Source organism: Coenobita brevimanus, chromosome 94 (assembly GCF_032717465.1).
Source record: "Coenobita brevimanus isolate Jiangsu-jjx chromosome 94, ASM3271746v2, whole genome shotgun sequence".
Lineage (NCBI taxonomy): Eukaryota > Metazoa > Arthropoda > Malacostraca > Decapoda > Coenobitidae > Coenobita > Coenobita brevimanus.
Window position 1 is genome coordinate 1,574,260 of NC_137047.1, and position 20,958 is coordinate 1,595,217.

The 20,958-nt window shown below is 44.5% G+C and overlaps 1 protein-coding gene across 1 annotated transcript in view; it reads left to right on the plus strand.

Annotated features, from left to right (window-relative positions):
- The window catches only part of RhoGEF3 (Rho guanine nucleotide exchange factor 3), a 383,735-nt gene that overhangs the window by 146,457 nt on the left and 216,320 nt on the right, over window positions 1-20,958 (plus strand). The window contains exon 2 of the mRNA XM_080282570.1: window positions 16,109-16,247. Within this exon, the coding sequence (XP_080138696.1) occupies window positions 16,109-16,247 (139 nt within the window). The remainder of the gene's footprint in view (window positions 1-16,108; window positions 16,248-20,958) is intronic.

The window sequence follows — 20,958 nt, forward strand, 5'->3', positions numbered from 1 at the left end:
GAGAGGTGAGTGGGGGATGGAGAGGAAGGGTAAGAAGAGAAAGGAGAGGATGGAAAGCAAAGTGAGGAGGAGGGGAAGATAAAGAGGAGAAGGATAGGAGGGAAAAGGCTAGGGGAGGATGTGACGTGGAGAGAGAGAGAGAGAGAGAGAGAGAACCATAAATCATACCCAACCAACCCTGCAACACACCCAGCTCCTCGCAGTCCTTTCTCGGCTCTGTGCACTCCACTAAATTAGTAATAATAATAATAATAATAATAATAATAACTCTGCAAAGGGTAATTACAGAGGTCACTTGCTCTTAGTTATTTTATTTAGCCCAGCACAAGACGATTTCCTACAGCTGAAAAAAAATCGCAGTTCGTGGAGGATTACAGAATTTGTTACCTAACCCCTTTGTTAAGTTAGGTTAGGTTAGGGTGATGATGATGATGATGATGAGGTGATGATAATATGATGATGATGATGATGGTGATGATGACTGGTGATGATAATGATGATCCCCAGACGATTTTACCCAGCTATGAAATTTTAGCAATCTAAGGGTTAGGTAGGGTTAGGATGATAGTGATGATGATGATGATGATGGTGATGATTTTGCTAAGGTGACAGAAATCGCAGCAGTGTGAGGGTTGACTTAGCTAGACTTAAGACAGGCAACATGAGACAGACGGCTGGCTTGACTGTGGTGGTGGAGTGGTCAGTTGAGTTGTGGGTGAAGCCATTAGCCAGGCGTGAGTCATGAGAGAGAGAGAGAGAGCAGAGAGGGAAAGAGAGAGAGGTTAACATGAGACAAGGAAGGGTGGATGTAAGCAAGGAAATTGATTGATAAATGTAAATTGAGAGTGAGAGAGAGATTAACGTGAGACAAGGAAGGGTGGATGTAAGCAAGGAAATAAATTGATAAATGTAGATTGTGTGTGTGTGAAAGAGAGAGAGAGAGAGAGAGAGAGAGAGAGAGAGAGACCTGTTATCCCTTATCTGTGTTTGTTTATGCGTGTTTAAAGCTTGTCGGTCACTCATTTTCGTCACTAAGTTAACTCATTTATTTTGTTAATTGGTCCAGATTAAGTCCATTTAATTCAGAGTTAGTGTTTTCTGTGTGTGTGTGTGTGTGTGTGTGTGTAGGATCGTATATTTTTTGTTTTGAGTGGATTTAATAATTTTACTGGACATGTGGAGAGAATGGAGAATGAAAGACTGACTAAGAGGGTGTATGTAGGTGAGGTGGAGGGAGGGAGAGGGAGGGGTAGACCGAGGATGAGGTGGAGGGATGGAGTTGAGAGGTATATGAGGGAGGGGGGGGTGAGTTGGGGGGAGGGGAGTCAAATGGTGGGTGACAGAGTGACTTGGAGGCGTTTTGTCTGCGGCCACCCTTTGCGGGATTAGGGCGTCGGGCTATAGATAGATAGATAGATAGACTGTGTCTTGTAATTCTCTCTCTCTCTCTCTCTCTCTCTCTCTCTCTCTCTCTCTCTCTCTCTTCACGCCATTACCCAATTTTCTCTCTCTTTCCCTCTAATCTTTCGACTCTGTTCTTCTCTCTGACATCTTATTCACTGCCTCATTCATCCCAGCATCTTTATTTTTTCTTAACCTGTCTTCACTGTCCCCTCCATGCATTGTCTTCACCTTAATTATTATTCATCACCTTCCCTCTCTCCTGTCCCGATAGCCTCCCTTTTAGCCTCTATATTCCCTTCGTTCCTTAAGCCTTCCCTTTATAATTCTTTCTCAGCCCTTCCTCTCAGACTCCCTTTCCCTTTTTCAGACACCCTTTTTTAATCCTCCCTGTGTTTCTTTTGTTACTCTTATTATTCCCTTTATCCTTCTATTTCTCCCTATTTCTCCATTAGTTCGCTTAACCTATATATTATTTATCAGTTTTATCATTTTCCTTTCCCTTTCCTCTCCCCCTCCTCTCCCCAATCACCTCTTCTCCTTCTTCTCCCCCCCCCCCGCCCCCTGTCATGCTCCCTTCCACTCCCCAACTGGTCCCCGCCTCAAGGAAGGATTTGTCTTCGGGTCCCTACTGGCCACCTGTCCTTACCTGGCCTACCCCTGTAACCCGACACTGCCCTCACACACACACACACACACACACACACACACACACACACACACACACACACACACACACACACACACACACACACACACACACACACACACACACCAGAGACTCATCGGATTGAAGGGGTTAAGATTTCCCAGGACATAGTTCTCAGGACTCCCACCCCTCTCTCATACTCCCCCCCACCCCACCTCCCCTCTCCCCCCTCCTCTGTCCCCGGTCATTAAGGGCCTAACCACCCAATTAAGCAGCCACCAAAGAGCATCTCAGACAATGATCTCCCAGACGCTTGACAAGGGAGGCTCTTTCTGTCTCATCCCAACCCACTTAAAACCTTTCACGTGTAATCCAATGAGAGAGCGAAGGCCTACCGTATGTCCTGTGTCTGTACGTGTTTTGCCTATCTATCTATTTGTCTGTCCATCTATTTATCTGTCTATCTGTCTATCTATCTATCTATCTGTCTGCGTCTGTCTGTCTGTTGTTCATTCTTTCTTTCTTGGTATTAGTCTGACAATTTATTTAGTAAAGGGAAGATATCTTGTTTTGGAAGGAATTTTTTATTAAGCAGAAATATTCCTGTTTAAGTTAGCTAGAAGGAAAGATTGAAAGACGACCGAGGAAGTCTCTCTCTCTCTCTCTCTCTCTCTCTCTCTCTCTCTCTCTCTCTCTCTCACCAGACGATTATGATAATCTTAGGGAAAGCCTCGTTCTGAAGGGGTTAATGAAGAGTATATATAAACCCTTCCACTGTGCTGGGTCTCGTGAAGCTAAAGGAAACCGTCTGTAGTCAGCCAGAACAGGAGAAACATGGTTCCTCTCTTCCAACTTTCAAGGAGAGAATCCAGACCTAGAAGAGGGGAAACACGCATTCTCCCTTCACCATTAAAAATATACCAAGCAGAAGATGCAAGCCTAGGAAGAAAAAAAAAATAGTATCCCCACCATTCAGATGTATACCAAGCAGGAAATGTAGGCCTGAAACACACACACACACACACACACACACACACACACACACACACACACACACACACACACACACACACACACACACACACACACACACACACACACACACACCAGTGGGAAAATCTAGGCCTATAGCATGTGTTAATGGGTTGGAGTGTTGGCTTAAATACCCCTTACACTGACCTGCTCTGCTTTCGCGGCATTGTTGGAGAGAGGACACAATGCCTCACTTATGGCACAGTAATTACACGTGCTTGCCACAGAGGGGAAACGCTGGGAGACAGGGAGAGAGAGTGTGTGAGGCAGCTTCACCTTGATGCTGGAGACTGGTAGATAGATAATAGACAGAGACACAGACAGGCAGAAAGACAGATCGATAGACGGATAGTTAAATCGGTAAGTTGATTGAAAGACAGATGGGGAGAGAGAGAGAGAGAGAGAGAGAGAGAGAGAGAGAGAGACTTCTTGATGCTGAGGAAGCCAGGGGAGTCAGGGCTTCATGCTGACGTGGACGAGATGAGATTAACACCTTCAGCACGGTGACATAATACCATGACTCTCTCTCTCTCTCTCTCTCTCTCTCTCTCTCTCTCTCTCCATGGAGCTTTTAAGTGCCCCCAAGGAAAGGAATGAGGCTATATCTCTCTCACTCCCCCTCCCCCCCAGCTCGAAAACTCTATCAGGGTAAAATTATATGGATGTCAAAAAAAGAAAAATAATAATAATACAGGGTGGTCAAAAGTCTCCATATATAGGGAAAAATTATCAGCCTTTTTTTTTTTTGTCACTTTAATCCACAACACCTAATGCAGGGTGGTGCAAAAGTCTTCATACACAGAGAAATACACGTAAGGATAGTTCTTTCTCCCTCCCATTGTGATCTTTCGCTGACACAAAGGTGTTCTAGAAGGGTGCCTGAGGAGAGAGTGTTTTTCTTAAGTAGGGAGACTTCTGAACCACCCTGTGAAAAATGAAAAGCGAAAAAACGGTGGATTACGTAAAAAAAAATCCTTTATTTTTTTAATTCAGTTATTGTAAACTTAAGACGAGATTCTTGAGATTAAAATAGACATTTTGTAAGGAGCGGGTTAGTGAGGGGTGCACACACGCACACACACAAACACACAAACACACACACACACACACACACACACACACACGTCATTGTATTGTAGTGTTTAGTGTGTGGGTGAGAATGAGAGGGAGTGTTGTGTGAATGACTCTTGCGTCCTGTTTGTGGTATTCTGATGTATAAGAATCTTGAGAGAGAGAGAGAGAGGGAGAGAGAGAGAGAGAGAGAGAGAGAGAGAGAATCTGTTTGTGGTCATATACACCACCTGCTTCTGTTCACGATCTCTCTCTCTCTCTCTCTCTCTCTCTCTCTCTCTCGTTTATTGATTAGAGACTGCACTTCCTTTTTCTCTCACTTTATTTTTTCATGTTAAGTACAGCAGTCCATTCTTCCCTGTAGTTCTGTTTTCCTTTCATTTATGTTGATTTTTCTGTTCCTTTTATTTTCTTTTTAATTTTTCTCTTCTTTTATTAGCTTTGTTTAATTTTCCCTTTGTCATGTATTCGCATTTCCTTCACTTTTATCATTTTTTATTGTTGGATTTGTCTTTACTATTTCTTATTTATCTCCAGTTTTTTTTAAATTATTTTCAGTTTCCATTTGTGTTTTATTTCACGTTTTTTTTTCTTGTAATGTCCTTATGCCGCAATCATCCATCCATTCTCTTATTTCTCTTACTTATTCCTGATTTCCTCCTCCTCCTCATCCTGTCCTCCTTTTCTTTGTTTCTCCTATCCTACACGTTTATCCCTTTCTTCAACCTTCCTTTTGCCTATCTTCTTCTCTCCTTCCCATCCTCTCCCTCCCTCCCTCCCTCCCTCTCTTTCTGCCGTGTATGGTTTTCTCTCCCTCCCTCCCTCCATCTCGCCTCCCACGTTTCCCATGCTCCTTCCCGCTCCTCTTCTTCGTCCCTCACTCACCTACCTTGCTGCAGTCTGTCATCTTCCTCTCTTCTTTCTCTCCCTCTCGTCATTCCTCCCCTCCCCTTCCTTCAGTACTGCCTTCCTTCGTCTCCATACCTTTGTACTTTCCGTCTTTCTTCCCTTTTCTCTTTTTTCTTTTTCTTCGTTTGTTGGTACCTTCCTTCCTTCCATCCTTCTTTTTCTCCTTGCCTTCCTTACTTCATTCTCCCCCCCCCCCCTCCCAGCGTCCATCACCCGTCAGTGTGTTGGCGTAAGAGCCTAGCCTCGACCTCCCTTCCTCCCTTCCTTCCCGTCTGTCCCTCCCTCCTCGTCCTTCCTTCCTTCGTCTCCCTGTATCCCCCTTCTTCCTTTCTCCCTTCCTCTTTCTGCTTTCACCTTCACTTCGTCCTTCCTGCTTTCTTTCTGCTTGCGTCATTCTTCCTTCTTCTCTCCCTCCCTCCATATCTGCCTGTCCTTCCTTTCTCCTCCTCCTCCTCCCATTCCTTGCACGGTAATCTCTATTTTTTTCTCATCTTGTCCTTCTCTCCAATTTTGGGTCAAGCTTCTTGTTTGTGCCACTCTTGTTTATATATATATATATATATATATATACTCTCTCTCTCTCGTTATTATAATTATTATTATTGTTTATTATTGTTATTGTTTTTATTGTTATTCTTGTTAATTTTATTATTATCATTATTATTATTATTATTATTATTATTTTATTTTTTATTATTTTATTATTATTGTTATTATTATTATTACTATTATTATTATTATGTTGTTGTTGTTGTTGTTGTTGTCGTTATCATTATCATCATTATTATTATGTAAACCATCCCACCGCAGACTCCAACACATCCCACGCCCCTGTCTCCATATACCTCCATCTTACCTCCTCACCTTTCACTTTTTTGAACCCTAACATTTTTTATTTCCTCCAGTCCCCCTTTCACGGCTGTTTTACCTCCCCTTAACCCTTTCACCTCCACGCCCCTCAATAGGACCTGATGGCGTGGGGACGAGGCTTATCTGAGAAGCTAAGGAAATCAAGGTTGGCTGTGTGGAGCCAGATTCGTGTTTATTATAGCAAGGCGAGGTGATATACTCGTAATGTGTGTGTGTGTGTGTGTGCAAAATATCTCAAAAAATTGTGGACGGATTTTCACCAGACCTTTAGGAATTAGCTGCTATGTGGCTCTGCAGAAGCCTATTACTTTTGGTGAGGATTTGATCAAAGGCGACCGAATACTAACCGCCATATAGTTTTTTACCATGGATTGTTTTTTTCTGAAATGCGATTATAGAATTCCGTAGAGTTTTGCAAATTTTCCTCAGGTTTGGTCAGCAGGTAGCTTGAACCTTAGCCAACAAATATTTTGGCGCACGATTTGGATTCCACGCACGAATGCTTTTGTTTTATTTATGTATATATTTTAGTTTTCTTGTACGTCACTGTTTTTGAGGTTTCTGAGTGCGCGCGCACACACAACACACACACACACACACACACACACACACACACACACACACTCTCTCTCTCTCTCTCTCTCTCTCTCTGGTCTGTTTTTTCCCCATCATCTTCTCATCCCTTCCCTTGTTTTCCTTCACATATTTTTCCGCCCCCTCTCCCCTACCTCTCACACTCCTCCCTCTTTTCCTCCCCATCTCTCTCCTCCCATTCTCCCCTCTTTTATCTCCCTCTGTTGTCTCTCCCTCCCTCCCCTCCTTTCCTCCATCCTACCCCCCTCCCTCCTGTCCTTGCCACCAGCTGATTTAGGAGCCCTGATGTAAACAAAGCATAGGATCAGCTGAGAGTGTGCTGGCTCGCTCACTAGCACGCCCCAAGAGAGAGAGAGAGAGAGAGAGAGAGAGAGAGAAATAACCTATTGATATGTGGAGATGGGAGTATTTTACGAGATATGAAGGTTTTGTATTTATCACCACCACCTCCACCACCACCACCACAGCCACAAATATAACCCCCCCCCCTCTCTTTTATTTAAGCCTACATCTTGCATCTCTGTATATTAGATGTGAGGGGCGGGGAGGAAGCAGACAGCCTAGCAACCCTGGGAGAATAATACATCTGAATCTATGAATATTCTTGCGTGGCGAGGGGAGGGGAGGAGAGGGGTGAAGGGGAGGGGAGAGAGGGAGGGGGATGGTAAAGGGAAGGAGGAAAGGAGGGGATTGGAGGGAGGGGAAGAGAGGTAAGGTGGAGAGGGGTAAAGGGAGTGAGGGAGAAGAGAGGGGGGGAGTAGTACAGTGGAAGAGAAGGGAAGAGAGGAAGGAGAGTGGTATTGGAGGAAAGTAAAGAGGTAGGAAAAGGGGGATGAAGGGAGAGAAAAGTAAGCGGAGGGGGAAGAGGAGAAAGGGAAAGGAAGGAAGGGAAGAGGGTGATAAAGAAAATGAAGGGAAGGAACAGAGATGTATGGGAAAGGAAAAAAGGAAGGGGGAGGTAAAAAAGAATGAGGGAGAGGAAAGGGAGGGGTGGGGAAAGGGAAGTAAGATGAGAGGAAAGGGAGGGGTGGGGATAGGGAAGTAAGGAGAGGAAAGGAAGGGGTGAGGGAAGGGAAGTAAGAGGAGAGGAAAGGGAGGGGTGAGGGAAGGAAGCGAGAGGGGGAAAGAGGAAGTGACAGTGATGGAGCACCTAGCCACGGCCACCCATCCTCACTTCACCTATCCCTTACATCTTAACTGCTACCCCCACATCTCACCCTAGGCGCCTCATACCATTTCCACTAATACCCCTCTTACCCTTTCCTCTGATACTCTCATACCCTTTTCCCAGATACCCCTCCCACTGATACTCTGATACTATTCCTACTGATACTCTGATTCCCATTCTCTTGATGCCCTGATACATTCTCCACTGATACCCTAATTGTTTCTAATACTACCCTGATATTCATTCTACTGATACTCTTGACACGCTCTGATACTCTTCCAACCAAACTGTTTTCCAGGTCTTAATTTATTCACTTTCCCGACAATCCAGCTCCACACTTGTTTAAATATTCTCAGTCCTCTTACTACGTGTGTTGAGTTTTATTTTATCTTTTGCTAACCTCAGGCGATTTTATTCATGGATTTTTCACACCTGGAGTCTTTAGTAATCCCTTCACTACTATGGAGGTCTCCTAAGTCGAGTAAAATACTTTGATGATGGGAACAGTACGATTAAAAGGTCTTGATGATATTGAATGGCTTGACACTTGCAGGAGTCACGAGAGAGAGAGAGAGAAACGTAACCTAGAATGTAAGAATATGGACTTTTTAGAGAAGAATGGAGGTACAGGAGATGATTTCAAGACTCCTTCAACTCAGAACACCCCTCCTGAATAAAATCGTCTGGCAGTAGAAGAAGTAGTAATAAAAATAATCTCTTCTCAGGCACCAGGCTTTCTCACAGGTGTCAGACAGACTTGAACAGACAGGTGTGTGTGGACCTGAGATAAGGTAAAGAAGTTGGTGTCATTGTTTGCTGAGGTGACGAGGACGATGGAGGCGGCCACCGTCAGGCATTACCGTGCATGGCCTGGGTATGTGGAGCAGTAGGGGGCAGAGAGAGAGAGAAGAGTAAAGCAAAGACGTGAGAGAAGAAAGATAGGACGCTGCAAGTAAAGAAAAAAAAAAGAAGATAGAGAAAGTAACAAGACAGGAAGAAAACCAGGAGAAATGGAGTAAAGAGTGTAGAGCAGTGGGAGCAAAAGCAAACTCAAGAGATGTGTTGCCGACAGAACAGGTTACGGCAGCCAGACAGCCTAGTTAAAAATTATGGCGCCTCAGAGACCACTAAGGTAGAGGGAAAAGTATTGTGGTGAGGTACGAGTATGCTATGTATTTGGGAAAGTATATTGGGAGGAGTGATTTGTGGTAAGGAAATAGTCTAGTGGTACATCCCCTTTAGTCAGACTTGGCCTGACATTGCCATCTCTCCATTTTTAATGCTGATTTGTAATTGATTAAAGCTAGAAATTGGTGCTATTCACGAAGCAGTGCTATAGAAAGGACATTGAGCCGATGTATTGTCTTATTCTGCCACTGAGCTACGTGAAATAAGCTGCAAAAGGACGGAAATCTGGGCCAGGGTAGTGTGTAAGATGGAAAGTAAGGTATTGTAAAGATTTTGTCATACTGAGGAAAGTGTGGGGAAGGTATGTTGTGGAAATTATCATACCAAGTTAAGTATGACGTCAAGGAAGGTCTTGGTATACTGTTTGCCTCGTATACCTCCAATAACCTTGATATATTTTCACTCCGTATACTCCAGCAGGCCTATATACTTTGTCTGTGGTGCGTATAGAGGCGGTGATGAAGGGGGTGACGTAGGCCTACTAAGCTGTAATGGGGCGTATTGTGGTAGGGGTGAAAGTGGCGGTGAAAGGGTGGGGATCTGTCGCTTCCTGGGGGCTTAGGCTCGGGGGGGTGGGGGGTGGACGGGATAAGGGACCGAGAGAAACATTGAATAAAAAAGAGGACGAGGAGAGAATAGAGAGGAAACTTGAGAGATTGAACCTTGGAAAAGAGAAACCCAAAAAGTGAACTGAGAAATAGGTGAAAAGGGAACCCAAGATAAAGAACAGAGAGAGGGGGGGGGAGCCTTGCAACATAGCCCGCCCCCTGCCCCCCCCCCAAAAAAAAAAAAAAAAAAAAAGGGGGGGGGGGTTCGAGACAGACCCTAAAAAAAGTAATTAAAGAGAACGTATGTGAAAATCCTAATATAATACGTGAAAACCGAGAGAAACCGCGAGAATCTTCAGAGAGAGAGAGAGAGAAAGAGAGAGAGTACCTGGAGACTGTAGGAAAATATTTCGGAACCCAAGAGAGAGACTAGTTAAACACACACACACACACACACACACACACACACACACACACACACACACACACACACACACACACACACACACACACACGAGCCAAAAATGGACATAGGTATACAGGCCAGTCAAACATTGCGGCAAAGAGAGACGACAGATGGCGCTCGTGACATGGCAGTTTCTTCCAACCAGTCACCCTCCTTTTCCAGACACCCCCAAAATCCAGACGACCCTTTAATCCAGACACCACTTAATCCAGACAGCTCTTTTAACCCAGGAACTCTCTAATTCAGACCCTTGAATCCAGCCAGCCACCCTCCTTCATCCAGACCACCCTCCATTTTCCAGACCACCCTCCATTTTCCAAACCACCCTCCATTTTCCAAACCACCCTCCATTTTCCAGACCACCGTTTAATCCAGACAGCCCTTCAATCCATGCCTCTTAAATCCAGACATAACTGTAATCCAAACAACTTCTTTAATCCAGACACTTTTAATTACCTCTCCTGATCCAGACCCCTTCTGTAAACTCTCCTAGATTCATATATCTTTTTTCATACTTTTGATTCAGACACACCGTAGTTCATATATAATCCAGACTTCACCCCCCTCCCCCCAGTTCTTCGCAGCCCTTCATGTTCCAGGGTAGCTTTCCAGTTTTCCAGACCTGTTTTCCGTACCTCCTCCCAGTTCATTTTTCCAGAGTTTTCAAAGACCGAGACCCCTCTGTCTACCGTACCTCCCTTTCCCCCGTCCCTTACTCAGCCTCTTCCAAGTCTCCTTAAGCCCTCAAAGTTCCGGCCAAAATCAGGTTATAGAGCACAAGTAACCCTAAATCAAAAATAAATCGCATAGGAAGAGGTGTTAGGGAGCTTCCTTGACCGACGAGACTAAAGCTCCAGGGATCTCCTTCAGTCCCTCCTCCTTCCGCCAGACAGAGGCCTAGCGGGTAAAAATGGCGCGTCTGGTGAAAGGGAGAGGGTGAGGCAGGGCAATTTTTCGTTCCCCGGGTACTTGGGTATGCAGAACGCTAGGCGGGGCAAGGCCGTCCTGGGAATAGAAGGGGAGGTCAGGCCAGGAGGGAAGGGTTGGGGTGAGGTTGCGGTGTTGGGGAAGGTGGGGAGGGGGAGGAGTGTAGTGTATTGGTGTCAAGATTTGGATGATGCTGAATTTTTGGTTGATTATAAAGAGGTAAAAATTTGTTAAGGTGATATAGAAGTGGTTAGGCAAAGTAGGAATGGATGTGGTAAGGTTGTGGTGGTGGGGGAGGACGGGGGGGAATGTAGGGTATTGGTGTCAGGATTTGGATGATATTAAGTTTTTGTTTGCTGATAAGAGATAAAGATTTGTTATGTTGGGAACAGAAGAGGAGATAGGCCAAGAGGGAAGGGTTGGAGTGACGTTGTGGTGGGCTGATTTGATTTTACGTTTTATTACTACGAAGGTATGGAAAGCACGTACGATGCTGTTGGAAAGCACGTACGATACTGTTGGAAAGCACGTACGGTACAGTTGGAAGCTCGTGCAATACAGGTGGAAGGCACGTACAATGCAATTTTCTAGTATGACGCAGGAAAGGTGTTAGATGTCAGTCAGATGAGGAGGGAAGAGTTAGAATAAGATGGCGGTGTACACATTTAGTATATTAGATTTAATTTCTACTTGCTGAGGTCAGCGTGAGGGAGGAGGGAGGAGTAGGAACAAGTTTGTGATGTGCGAAATTTACTGCATTTTTCCGAGATTGAACTGGAGTTTTCCTTTATTTCCCGGTCCTGAAAAATACACGAAAGTTAATTATTTGGGATGATTGCGCTGGAGAGGAGGGTCAGGCCAGGTAACAGGGAAGAGGCTGGGTGTGGTGCTTGTTATGGTGCGTGGATATGACTGTATGTTTTATTACCTCAACGTCCTGTATGGTAGTCAATATTTGCAAGCTGAAAAGAGGTTAAATGTGGTTATATTAGGTCGGAAAGGAAGGTCAGACGGGAAGGGAAAGGATGGAGGAAGGTTAGGGTGTGTGGATTTGACTTTGTACTTATGACGAATAACTGTAAAGTACTTGAATTTTACCTGCTGGAGAAGGTGGATATGTGGTGCTATTCAGAATGAGTATGTTAGAATTGAATGTGTGGTTGGACAAGGAAGGATTGGTATAAGATTACGGGGTGGCTGTTAAAAGTAAATTAAAATGCAGTGATGATGTATTATTATTATTAGTTATTATTATTATTATTATTATTATTATTGTTGTTTTTATTATTATTATTATTATTATTATTATTTATCATCTTCATCATCCATGCAAACAAAACAATGCCAGATCCTCCCTCTCTTATTAACACCTGTCTTACCTTCTGCAGGTGTTTAAAAAGAAATGGAGAAACATCAGGAGAAAATTTACCTGCGAATTTTGCCACGAATATATTAAATTTTTCTCGCTGGTGTCTGAAAGTGAAAAAGTCAAGGGTGTAGGGTAGTAGGGCAGGGGTAGAGAGTGTTTCAGAGGCAGAGCGTGAAATTTGAGTTCCCCCTCCTGTGTGTGTGTGTGTGTGTGTGTGTGTGTGTCTCTCTCTCTCTCTCTCTCTCTCTCTCTCTCTCTCTCTCTCTCTCTCTCTCTCATGCCAAATTTCTCCACAGACGCTAATAATAAATAGTGTGGGGATGCCTGACCCTGAGGCGAGGTTGTGAAAAGTGAGAGAGAGAGAGAGAGAGAGAGAGAGGCGTCTTACTCAATCTCCTTTCTTAATTCCTATCATCCTCTAATTGTACACTTTTAGTTTTAATAATTTCGCGAGAAGAGAGAGAGACGGAGAGAGAGAGAGAGAGAGAGAGAGAGAGATTCAACAGGTGCACTTTACCCTCCTCTTTTTCCATCTCTCTTCCCATTTTTTGCTCCTGCCTCAGTACATCACTTATTTCGCAACTGCACACATGACTAGCACTGAGAGAGAGAGAGAGAGAGAGAGAGAGAGACAGACAGACAGACAGACAGAAAGACAGAGAGGTATTTTGCTATTGGGCAGCATGTATACCAAAGTTCATTGTATTTATATCTATAGAGATAGATAGATAGCCATAGATAATTAGATACCAGTCGATTAGATAGATGGATAGATAAATAAATAGATATGTTGATAAACCCAGTGACACGAAGATTTTTCAAACTTATACTTACACAAATATAATCAAAGACATTTTTTGCAACTCATTTTACACGAGTTGTGTTTTTATTCTTCCTTGTTCTGGTTACCACGAAGCAAGGTTGTTTTTGTGGATCGTACCTATTAAAGGGTTGAAAACTGTGTGTGTGTGTGTGTGTGTGTGTGTGTGTGTGTGTGTGTGTGTGTGTGTGTGTGTGTGTGTGTGTGTGTGTTTGCTCATGTGCGTGCTTGTTTATGTACGAGCTAAGCGTATGCATGAAAGTGTTTACTTTCTGTGTGTGCATGCATGTAAACATCCTGTCTCCAACACACACACACACACACACACACACACACACACACACACACACACACACACACACACACACACACACACACACAGCAGGCGTAGGATGCCGGCTCAGTAATTTTCTTATTAAGCGAGGGTGTGTTACCAGAGGGGGGAGGGGGAGGGGGAGGGGGAGGGGAAGAGGGGGAGGGGAGGAGGAGAGGCGGGGAATAGCATATGGCCCAGCTGTTTCTCCCCACCACCCTCCCCCTCTCCCATTCCTCTTTTCTCCCCTTCCCTCCCACTTCTCGTCTTTCCCTTCCCTTCCTCTCTCCTCCTCCTCTCTCCCCTCCCCTCCCCTCCCCTCCCCTCCCCTCCCCTCCCCTCTTCACCAGGCTCTTTCCGGCACGTGCCCCTCCTCCCCCTCCCCCTCTTATCTTTCCTTCCTCTTCATTCATCACTTCCTCCCCGCCTCCCGCTACCTCATTTTCCTCCCCAATTCTCACTTTCTCCCCATCCACTTCTTCTACCCTCTTTCTTACTTGCTTACAACTTTCCCATCTTCCTTTCTTTCTCATAACTTACATCTTTCTCTTCCTCCTACTCTCCCCTCTCCCCTTCTTAATGTTTTCTTCCTCCCCTCTCCTCCTCTGCCAACTCCCTCCCTCCCCAACACCCACTCTCTTTCTCCATCCCCTCTTCCCTTCCTAGTCTTGCTTCCCACACACTTCCTCTTCCTTTCCCATATCCTTTAACTGTCCTCTTTGTCACTTCCACTCCTCATCTCCCTTTCCTTCCTTCCCCCTCCCCATTTTCTCTCTCTCTCTCTCTCTCTCTCTCTCTCTCTCTCTCTCTCTCTCTTCCCACCTTTTCCCTCCATTCCTCATCACAATCTCCTCTCCCACTTCTTTTTCTCTCCCATTTCCTCTTCTACTCCATCTTTCTTTCCCTTTAACTCCCACTACCTTCCTTACCCCAACCTGTCTCCTCCCCTCCTATCCTCTCCTCTCCTTTCTCCTTCACTCTCTTCCCCTTTCCCTTCCCCCTCCTCCTCCCCTCCCTTTCTACCCCTTCCCCCCAAATGCATCCCAGTAAACTCTTGTAAACGACCTCGGCTTCTCTCACGCATGTTAAGACAACCCGTATCTAAGAAAATCGCCGAGAAGAAGAGGAGGGTGCGTATCCATGGTAACGAAGCATCTCTCCCCCCCTCTCTCTCTCTCTCTCTCTCTCTCTCTCTTTCCCTGAAGTGCGTTGAGTGAGGGGTGTTGGTATGAAAATTGTCGCTTCAGCTAAACACACACTAAGCGGGAGCTCGGTGTGTCTGTCTGTCTGTCTGCCTGTATCTCTTATATCTGCTTTGTGTCAGTTGTTTATACTTGTCTACTGAATATGTCTGTATATCTGTATGTCTTTATTGTATGTCTCCTGCGTGTATTTGTTTACTTGCATATGTTTGTATGTAACTCTGTCTTTGTCATCTGTCTGTCTGTCTGTCTGTATATCCCTTTTTGTCTTCCTGTCGTTCGTCTGTCTTGATAACGCAATATATTCTGTCTGTCTGTCTGTTTTATCAATGTGTCTGTCTGTAGGCTGTATCCGGCATGTATCTGTGTCTGTTTGTAGTCTTCCTTTAGTAGTTGTCTCTCTGCTTACCTATAATATGATTTGTCTGTTTGTTTACCCTTTTCTCTATGTATTCTGTGTTTTTGTCTATGTATTTTTTTTGTTTATTTGTCAGTCTTGTTTATTTGGCTTTGTATATCTGGCTATCGCATCCTTTGTGTTCGTCGGTGTGTGTCTTTGTGTTTGAATGTTATCTCATTTTGGTATTGCGTATTGTTTCATCCCCGTGTCTGTGTGCCTCTCTCTTTCATCTCATTGTGTTAATATGCCATCTTGTCCCTGTGTGTGTGTGTGTGTGTGTGTGTGTGTGTGTGTGTGTGTGCGTGTGTGTGTCTTTCCCATTCTCTGTACTCTCTTTTCTGTTCCCTGTCAAGTCCAACACAGCACCAGGCACTTTCCTTCCTCCAGCCGCTCTACTTTCCACTTCCTGTTCACACTTCCCCCTCTCCTCCATCACTGCACCAGGGAACGCTCATCACTCATAGTTTCTGCTCACTGTCTCCACCACTATACTCTGGTCACTTCAACGGGGCCAGAAGTTACCATCTCTCGACCATGGATGTTTAGGCTGTAACAGTAGCATAACACTAGAATACGGTGCTAGTCACGAAGAAGTGGAATGGATGTAGAGCCGCAGTACGTCCTTATTCTGTCGTTGAGGTCCGTGAGATAAAAAGAAATGAAAATCTGGGCCAAGTTAAGGTGAAAGAACCGTAGGTGGAAGGAAATTATAGTTAGGATTTTATTGGAAGCAAAGGTGATTTCAGTTTTGCTAGACTGAATTAGAAGAAGTGGTAGGAGAGTACAGGGGCACAGGGCCTGAACTTTGACCTTGTTTCATGACCTTGACCTTTGATTTTCACCAGGATCGAATCACATCTTGTCTTCATCTAGACCCGATCAGCCATTCATGAATTTGACAGCATCCCTACCTACCTACCTACCTGCCTACCTACCCACCTACTTACCTACTTCATCCTTTGCCAGTTTTCTCCCAGATCGGATCAGCCATTTATAAATTTGATAACATACCAACGTACGTACGTACGTACCTACCTACCTACCTACCTACCTCCCTCCCTTCCTCCCACACCCACCTACATACATACATGCATCCATACATCCATCCATCCGCCCATACATACATACACACGTTCTCTCACTGGATCCACAACTAACCCAGGTGTTCTCGTTCCCTGCAGTGTGATCTTCCCGTGGCGTCGAGGGGAGCACAGCCGCAGTTCAGGCCGCAGCAGCCCCGCCCCGCACGACGCCCCCAGCCCCGCACCCACCCTACCGGAGGAGCCCCATTCAGCCCCGCCCCAGGACGCCAAGCACAAGGTGGGTCGAGGAGGAGTAGAAGTGGAGGAGGAGTATTTGGGGTTAGATTTTTGCGTATATACTGTAGGGAGAAATAGGAATTCATATGCTCTCCGGGTGTATATAACGAGAGAGAAAGAGAGAGAGAGAGAGAGAGAGAGAGAGAGAGAGAGAGAGAGAGAGTGAAATGCAAAATTAGGTAGAATTAGGCCACTCAGTCAAGGATATGGGAGTGTGAGTTTAGGCGGAGCTAGGTCAAGGGTGAAGGGTGAGGTGGGTGGGGTAGAGCAGAGCAGAGCAGAGCAGGGGGAGAGACATATGCAAGCCAGACTAGAGTTTAGGTGAGATCAGGCGAGCTTAGGTGAATTTAGGCGAAGATGGGTGCAGTTTAGGAGAGTTTGTTAGAGCGTAGGTGAGTTGAGGAGAGTTTAAGTGAGATCAGGTGACGCTGGGTGAGTTTAGATGATGCTGGGTGAGTTTAGGTGACACTGGGTGAGTTTAGGTGACGCTGGGTGAGTTTAGGTGACGCTGGGTGAGTTTAGGTGACGCTGGATGAGTTTAGGTGACGCTGGGTGAGTTTAGGTGATGCTGGATGAGTTTAGGTGACGCTGGGTGAGTTTAGGTGATGCTGGATGAGTTTAGGTGACGCTGGGTGAGTTTAGGTGACGCTGGGTGAGTTTAGGTGAGTAGGTGGCAGGTGGCGCTGGGTGAGTTTAGTAGAGATCAGGTGAGTTTAGGCGAGTTCGGGTGAGTTCAGAAGTTGGGTCATGAGATGGGTGGGGTTAGGTAGGGTAGACCAGGTGAAGAGGTCATAGGCAAACCAGGTGAGAGCACACACACACACACACACACACACACACACACACACACACACACACACACACACACACTGAAAAGGCCAAAAATAAAACTCCATCAACATGACAGCAACTTCCGCCCCTTCCAAAACAACGCCCCTTCAAGAAAAAGAAAAAAGTCTTGGAAGAAAAGAAAAGAAAAATAGCCAGAATAAGAAACCGTCAAGAAGTGGCTGAGAATAATTGAAGGGTGTGGGGGAGAAACGCCCAGGAGTTGCATTATTCGATTCCCTTTGCGGCCGTGGAAATAAAAGGAGAAAAAAGAGATAAAAAGTATCCCCTGAATATCTGGCCATTTTCTTTTTGTGGGTATGAGATGGTGGTGGTCGTTGTGGTAGTGGTTGTAGTAGTAGTAGTTGTTGTTGTGGTAGCTGGATCTGTTTGTGGAAGGTTGAATTCGTGTGTTTATGGTGTGGTTCTTTGGTTGCGAAATTTTTGCTTCTGGTAAGGAATGAATTAATTTTGGTGTCTCGTCTTATAGTTGGTTGCCATGGTGATGATGGGTTTAGGTGATGCTGGAAAATGGTTGACTGGATTGTGGAATGATGGAATGAATGACTGTGGTGTGGAATGATGGAATGAAGGACTGTGATGTGGAGTGATGGAGTGAATGACTGTGATGTGAAGTGATGGAATGAATGACTGTGATGTGGAGTGATGGAATGAAGGACTGTGGTGTGGAATGATGAATAATTGTGGTGTGGACTGATGGAATGAATGTGGTGTGGAATGATGGAATGGATGATTGTGGTGTGGAATGATGGCATGAATGACTGGTGTGGAATGATGGAATGAATGACTGTGGTGTGGAATGATGGAATGAATGAATGTGGTGTGGAATGATGGAATGAATGACTGTGGTGTGGAATGATGGCATGACTGACTGTGGTGTGGAATGATGGCATGAATGACTGGTGTGGAATGATGGAATGAAGGACTGTGATGTGGAGTGATGGAATGAGGGACTGTGGTGTGGAATGATTAAACTGAGGTGGTTGTGAGGGTTTGCCTGACCTGGTGATAATTAGGGACTCTCTCTCTCTCTCTCTCTCTCTCTCTCTCTCTCTCTCTCTCTCTCTCTCTCTCTCTCTCACACACACACACACACACACACACACACACACACACACACACACACACACACACACACACACACACACACACACACACACACACACACACACACACACACACACACACACACACCGTCCCTTCCAGACACACCAACAAAGACCAAGACACAAAGAGCTATAAATAAAGGCAAGAAGGGAAAGAGGAGATAAGAGACAGGAGATAAAAGAGAGGAGATAAGAGAGAGGAGATAAAAGAGAGGAGACAGGAGATAAAAGAGAGGAGATAAGAGATAGGAGATAAAAGAGAGGAGATAAGAGACAGGAGATAAAAGAGAGGAGATAAAAGAGAGGAGATAAGAGACAGGAGATAAAAGAGAGAAGATAAGAGAGATAAGAAAGGAGGAGGAGGTAACAGCAGCTGGAAAGGGCCTCCCCTAAACTTTCCCTTCCTACACCGTGAAGAAAAAGTGAAAAAGAGAAGCATGTCCTGTGTGTGTGTGTGTGTGTGTGTGTGTGTGTGTGTGTGTGTGTGTGTGTGTGTGGTTATTTTTATGTGTATATGTGTGTTTGTAATAGTGTACGTAAATGTATGTGTTTGTGTGTATGTAAGCATATTTGTCTTAGTTGACCTCATAAGTTTTACAATAATCCACTTAATTAAAACTTTCATTCTTATCCAAGCAGCGTATCTATGACGTGTATATTTCAAAGTAGCTTAATTAGTTTACTTCATTTTTTTTTTTTTCGTATTCTAGTACAAAATATCTGTTTGATCTTTCTGTTAGAATTTCTGTCGGCTGAAATGAAAAATGTTAGACGGAATATGCGCCTTTGCGATCATGTCAGTGAAAGGAATAATTGTCCCTTATTTTATTTCTCACTGTACATCGTTCTAACCATATGAAGAATTAAAACAAAATGGGCTGAGGATGTTAAAAGCGGTGGCTGAATTGGTAGAGAGCTGGTCTATAGACCTTACGGATGCAGGTTGGAATCCCGGCTGGGGCAGGGAACAGTTTAATTATTTCAGTTGTATAAACTTAACTGATCTACCAGAAGACCCGCCGACATGTGATAAAAATACCACCGCTAATACCAATACATCAGTCCTGTATGACACAGCCTCAGCCTGTATTCAATTTGGACAGTGGGTGTTAGCGCCGAAGTGGTGACATGTGGAGGTGTATGATATTTAGGAGGACTACTGGGCCTTGGAAACAGGCTGTGAAGCTTATGACCAGAGCCGGACACATAAGGAAAAAAAAAAACTTAAGTCGGAGAACGTCTTTAATATTTTCTCTTAATCCTTGATAATACCAGACGATTTTATTCAGCCTGAGAGAGCCACCTCGGACTGAAGGGGATGATAATAGACTCCAGGTATCTTTTATTTAATTATTTTTTACAGAGTCAGTAATTGTTTAATAATAGAGGCAGTATTTCTTGGTCAGACTTTCATATTTCTTGGTTTATCGCTGTGTCGCTGGATTCGCATTTTTTTTTATTTGTTCGTTTATAAGGCCTGACTCTCGTACCCTAGGCGGTTATTATCTCGACTGCCCGATAGCTATTTCTCTCTCTCTCTCTCTCTCTCTCTCTCTCTCTCTCTCTTCTTGGAGGATCAGATGGAATTGCATATTGAGCCCTGTCGCTAGTATGGACCCACTTCGAGATTTTGTTTTGATTAATATTCCTCCTCCTCCTCCTCCTCCTGCTCCTCCTCCTCCTCCTCCTCCTCCTCGCCATACACACCATCTCGATCACACTCCACACTTCATTTCCTGCTTACATCAATAAACCTCTCTCACACACCTTCTCTCTCTCTCCAACTCAAGCACCTAATAATAACGTATCTTCCAAATTTAATTACTCCTAGCCTCATTAAGTTAATCACCTCCCCCCCAGTTGTCTATGCCCCCAGGTACTCTCATACCACCTTACCTGTGCTCTAATTAGCCTCCATGCCCACCTGTACTCTCATTGGATGCCCACCTGAATTACCGCCCCTGTAGATTTATTGTGGGATGTAGAGTTTTCGTGTGTGTGTGTGTGTGTGTGTGTGTGAGAGAGAGAGAGAGAGAGAGAGAGAGAGAATTTCTTCGTGATTATAGAATAGCATCGCCTGGCATCATACGAAATATTTGCTTTTTTTTTTCCATCATGTTTTTTCTTTTCTTTTAGTGTGTGTGTTTTTTTTCAACATTTAATTTATTAGGATCACTGGATTTTCATTTTTCTTGCCATTTCTTGGAACCCGGCTTCATATATTTGTATCTACGGCCGCGGTTTTCCTTCCTGTAGTCCCTTTGTTTTCCTAGTTTTCTTGTTTTTTTTTTTTCACTGTAATCCTCGAGAGTGAATGTTTTAGGAGTCGACTCTCCCTTGCCCTATAGTGGTCTCTGTCTTGGGATTTCCTTTGCTGTCTTCCTGGCGTCTTAAGAAAATGGGAAAGGAAAGGACAGGGAGAGAGAGGGAGAGAGAGAGAGAGAGAAATGGTAAGAAGGAAAAATGAAGGAGAAAGATAAGGAAAAATGTGATGTAAAATAGTGAATACGAAAAAGAGAGCACAGGAAAAGAGAGGACGGAGAAGATGAAAAAAAGAGAGATGGTAAAGAGCGAGAGAAGAAGAGAATAGTAAGAGAAGGAGAAATGACAGTAAAATGAAAAGAGAGATATATCAGAGAAGAAGAAGAAGGACAAGAGAGAAATAAAGAGCAGAGAGAAAAAAGAGAAGAATGGAAGAGAACAAGGAAAAGAGAAGTGAAGGGGAAAAGAGAAGGAGGAGAGAGGTGAAGGAGAAAA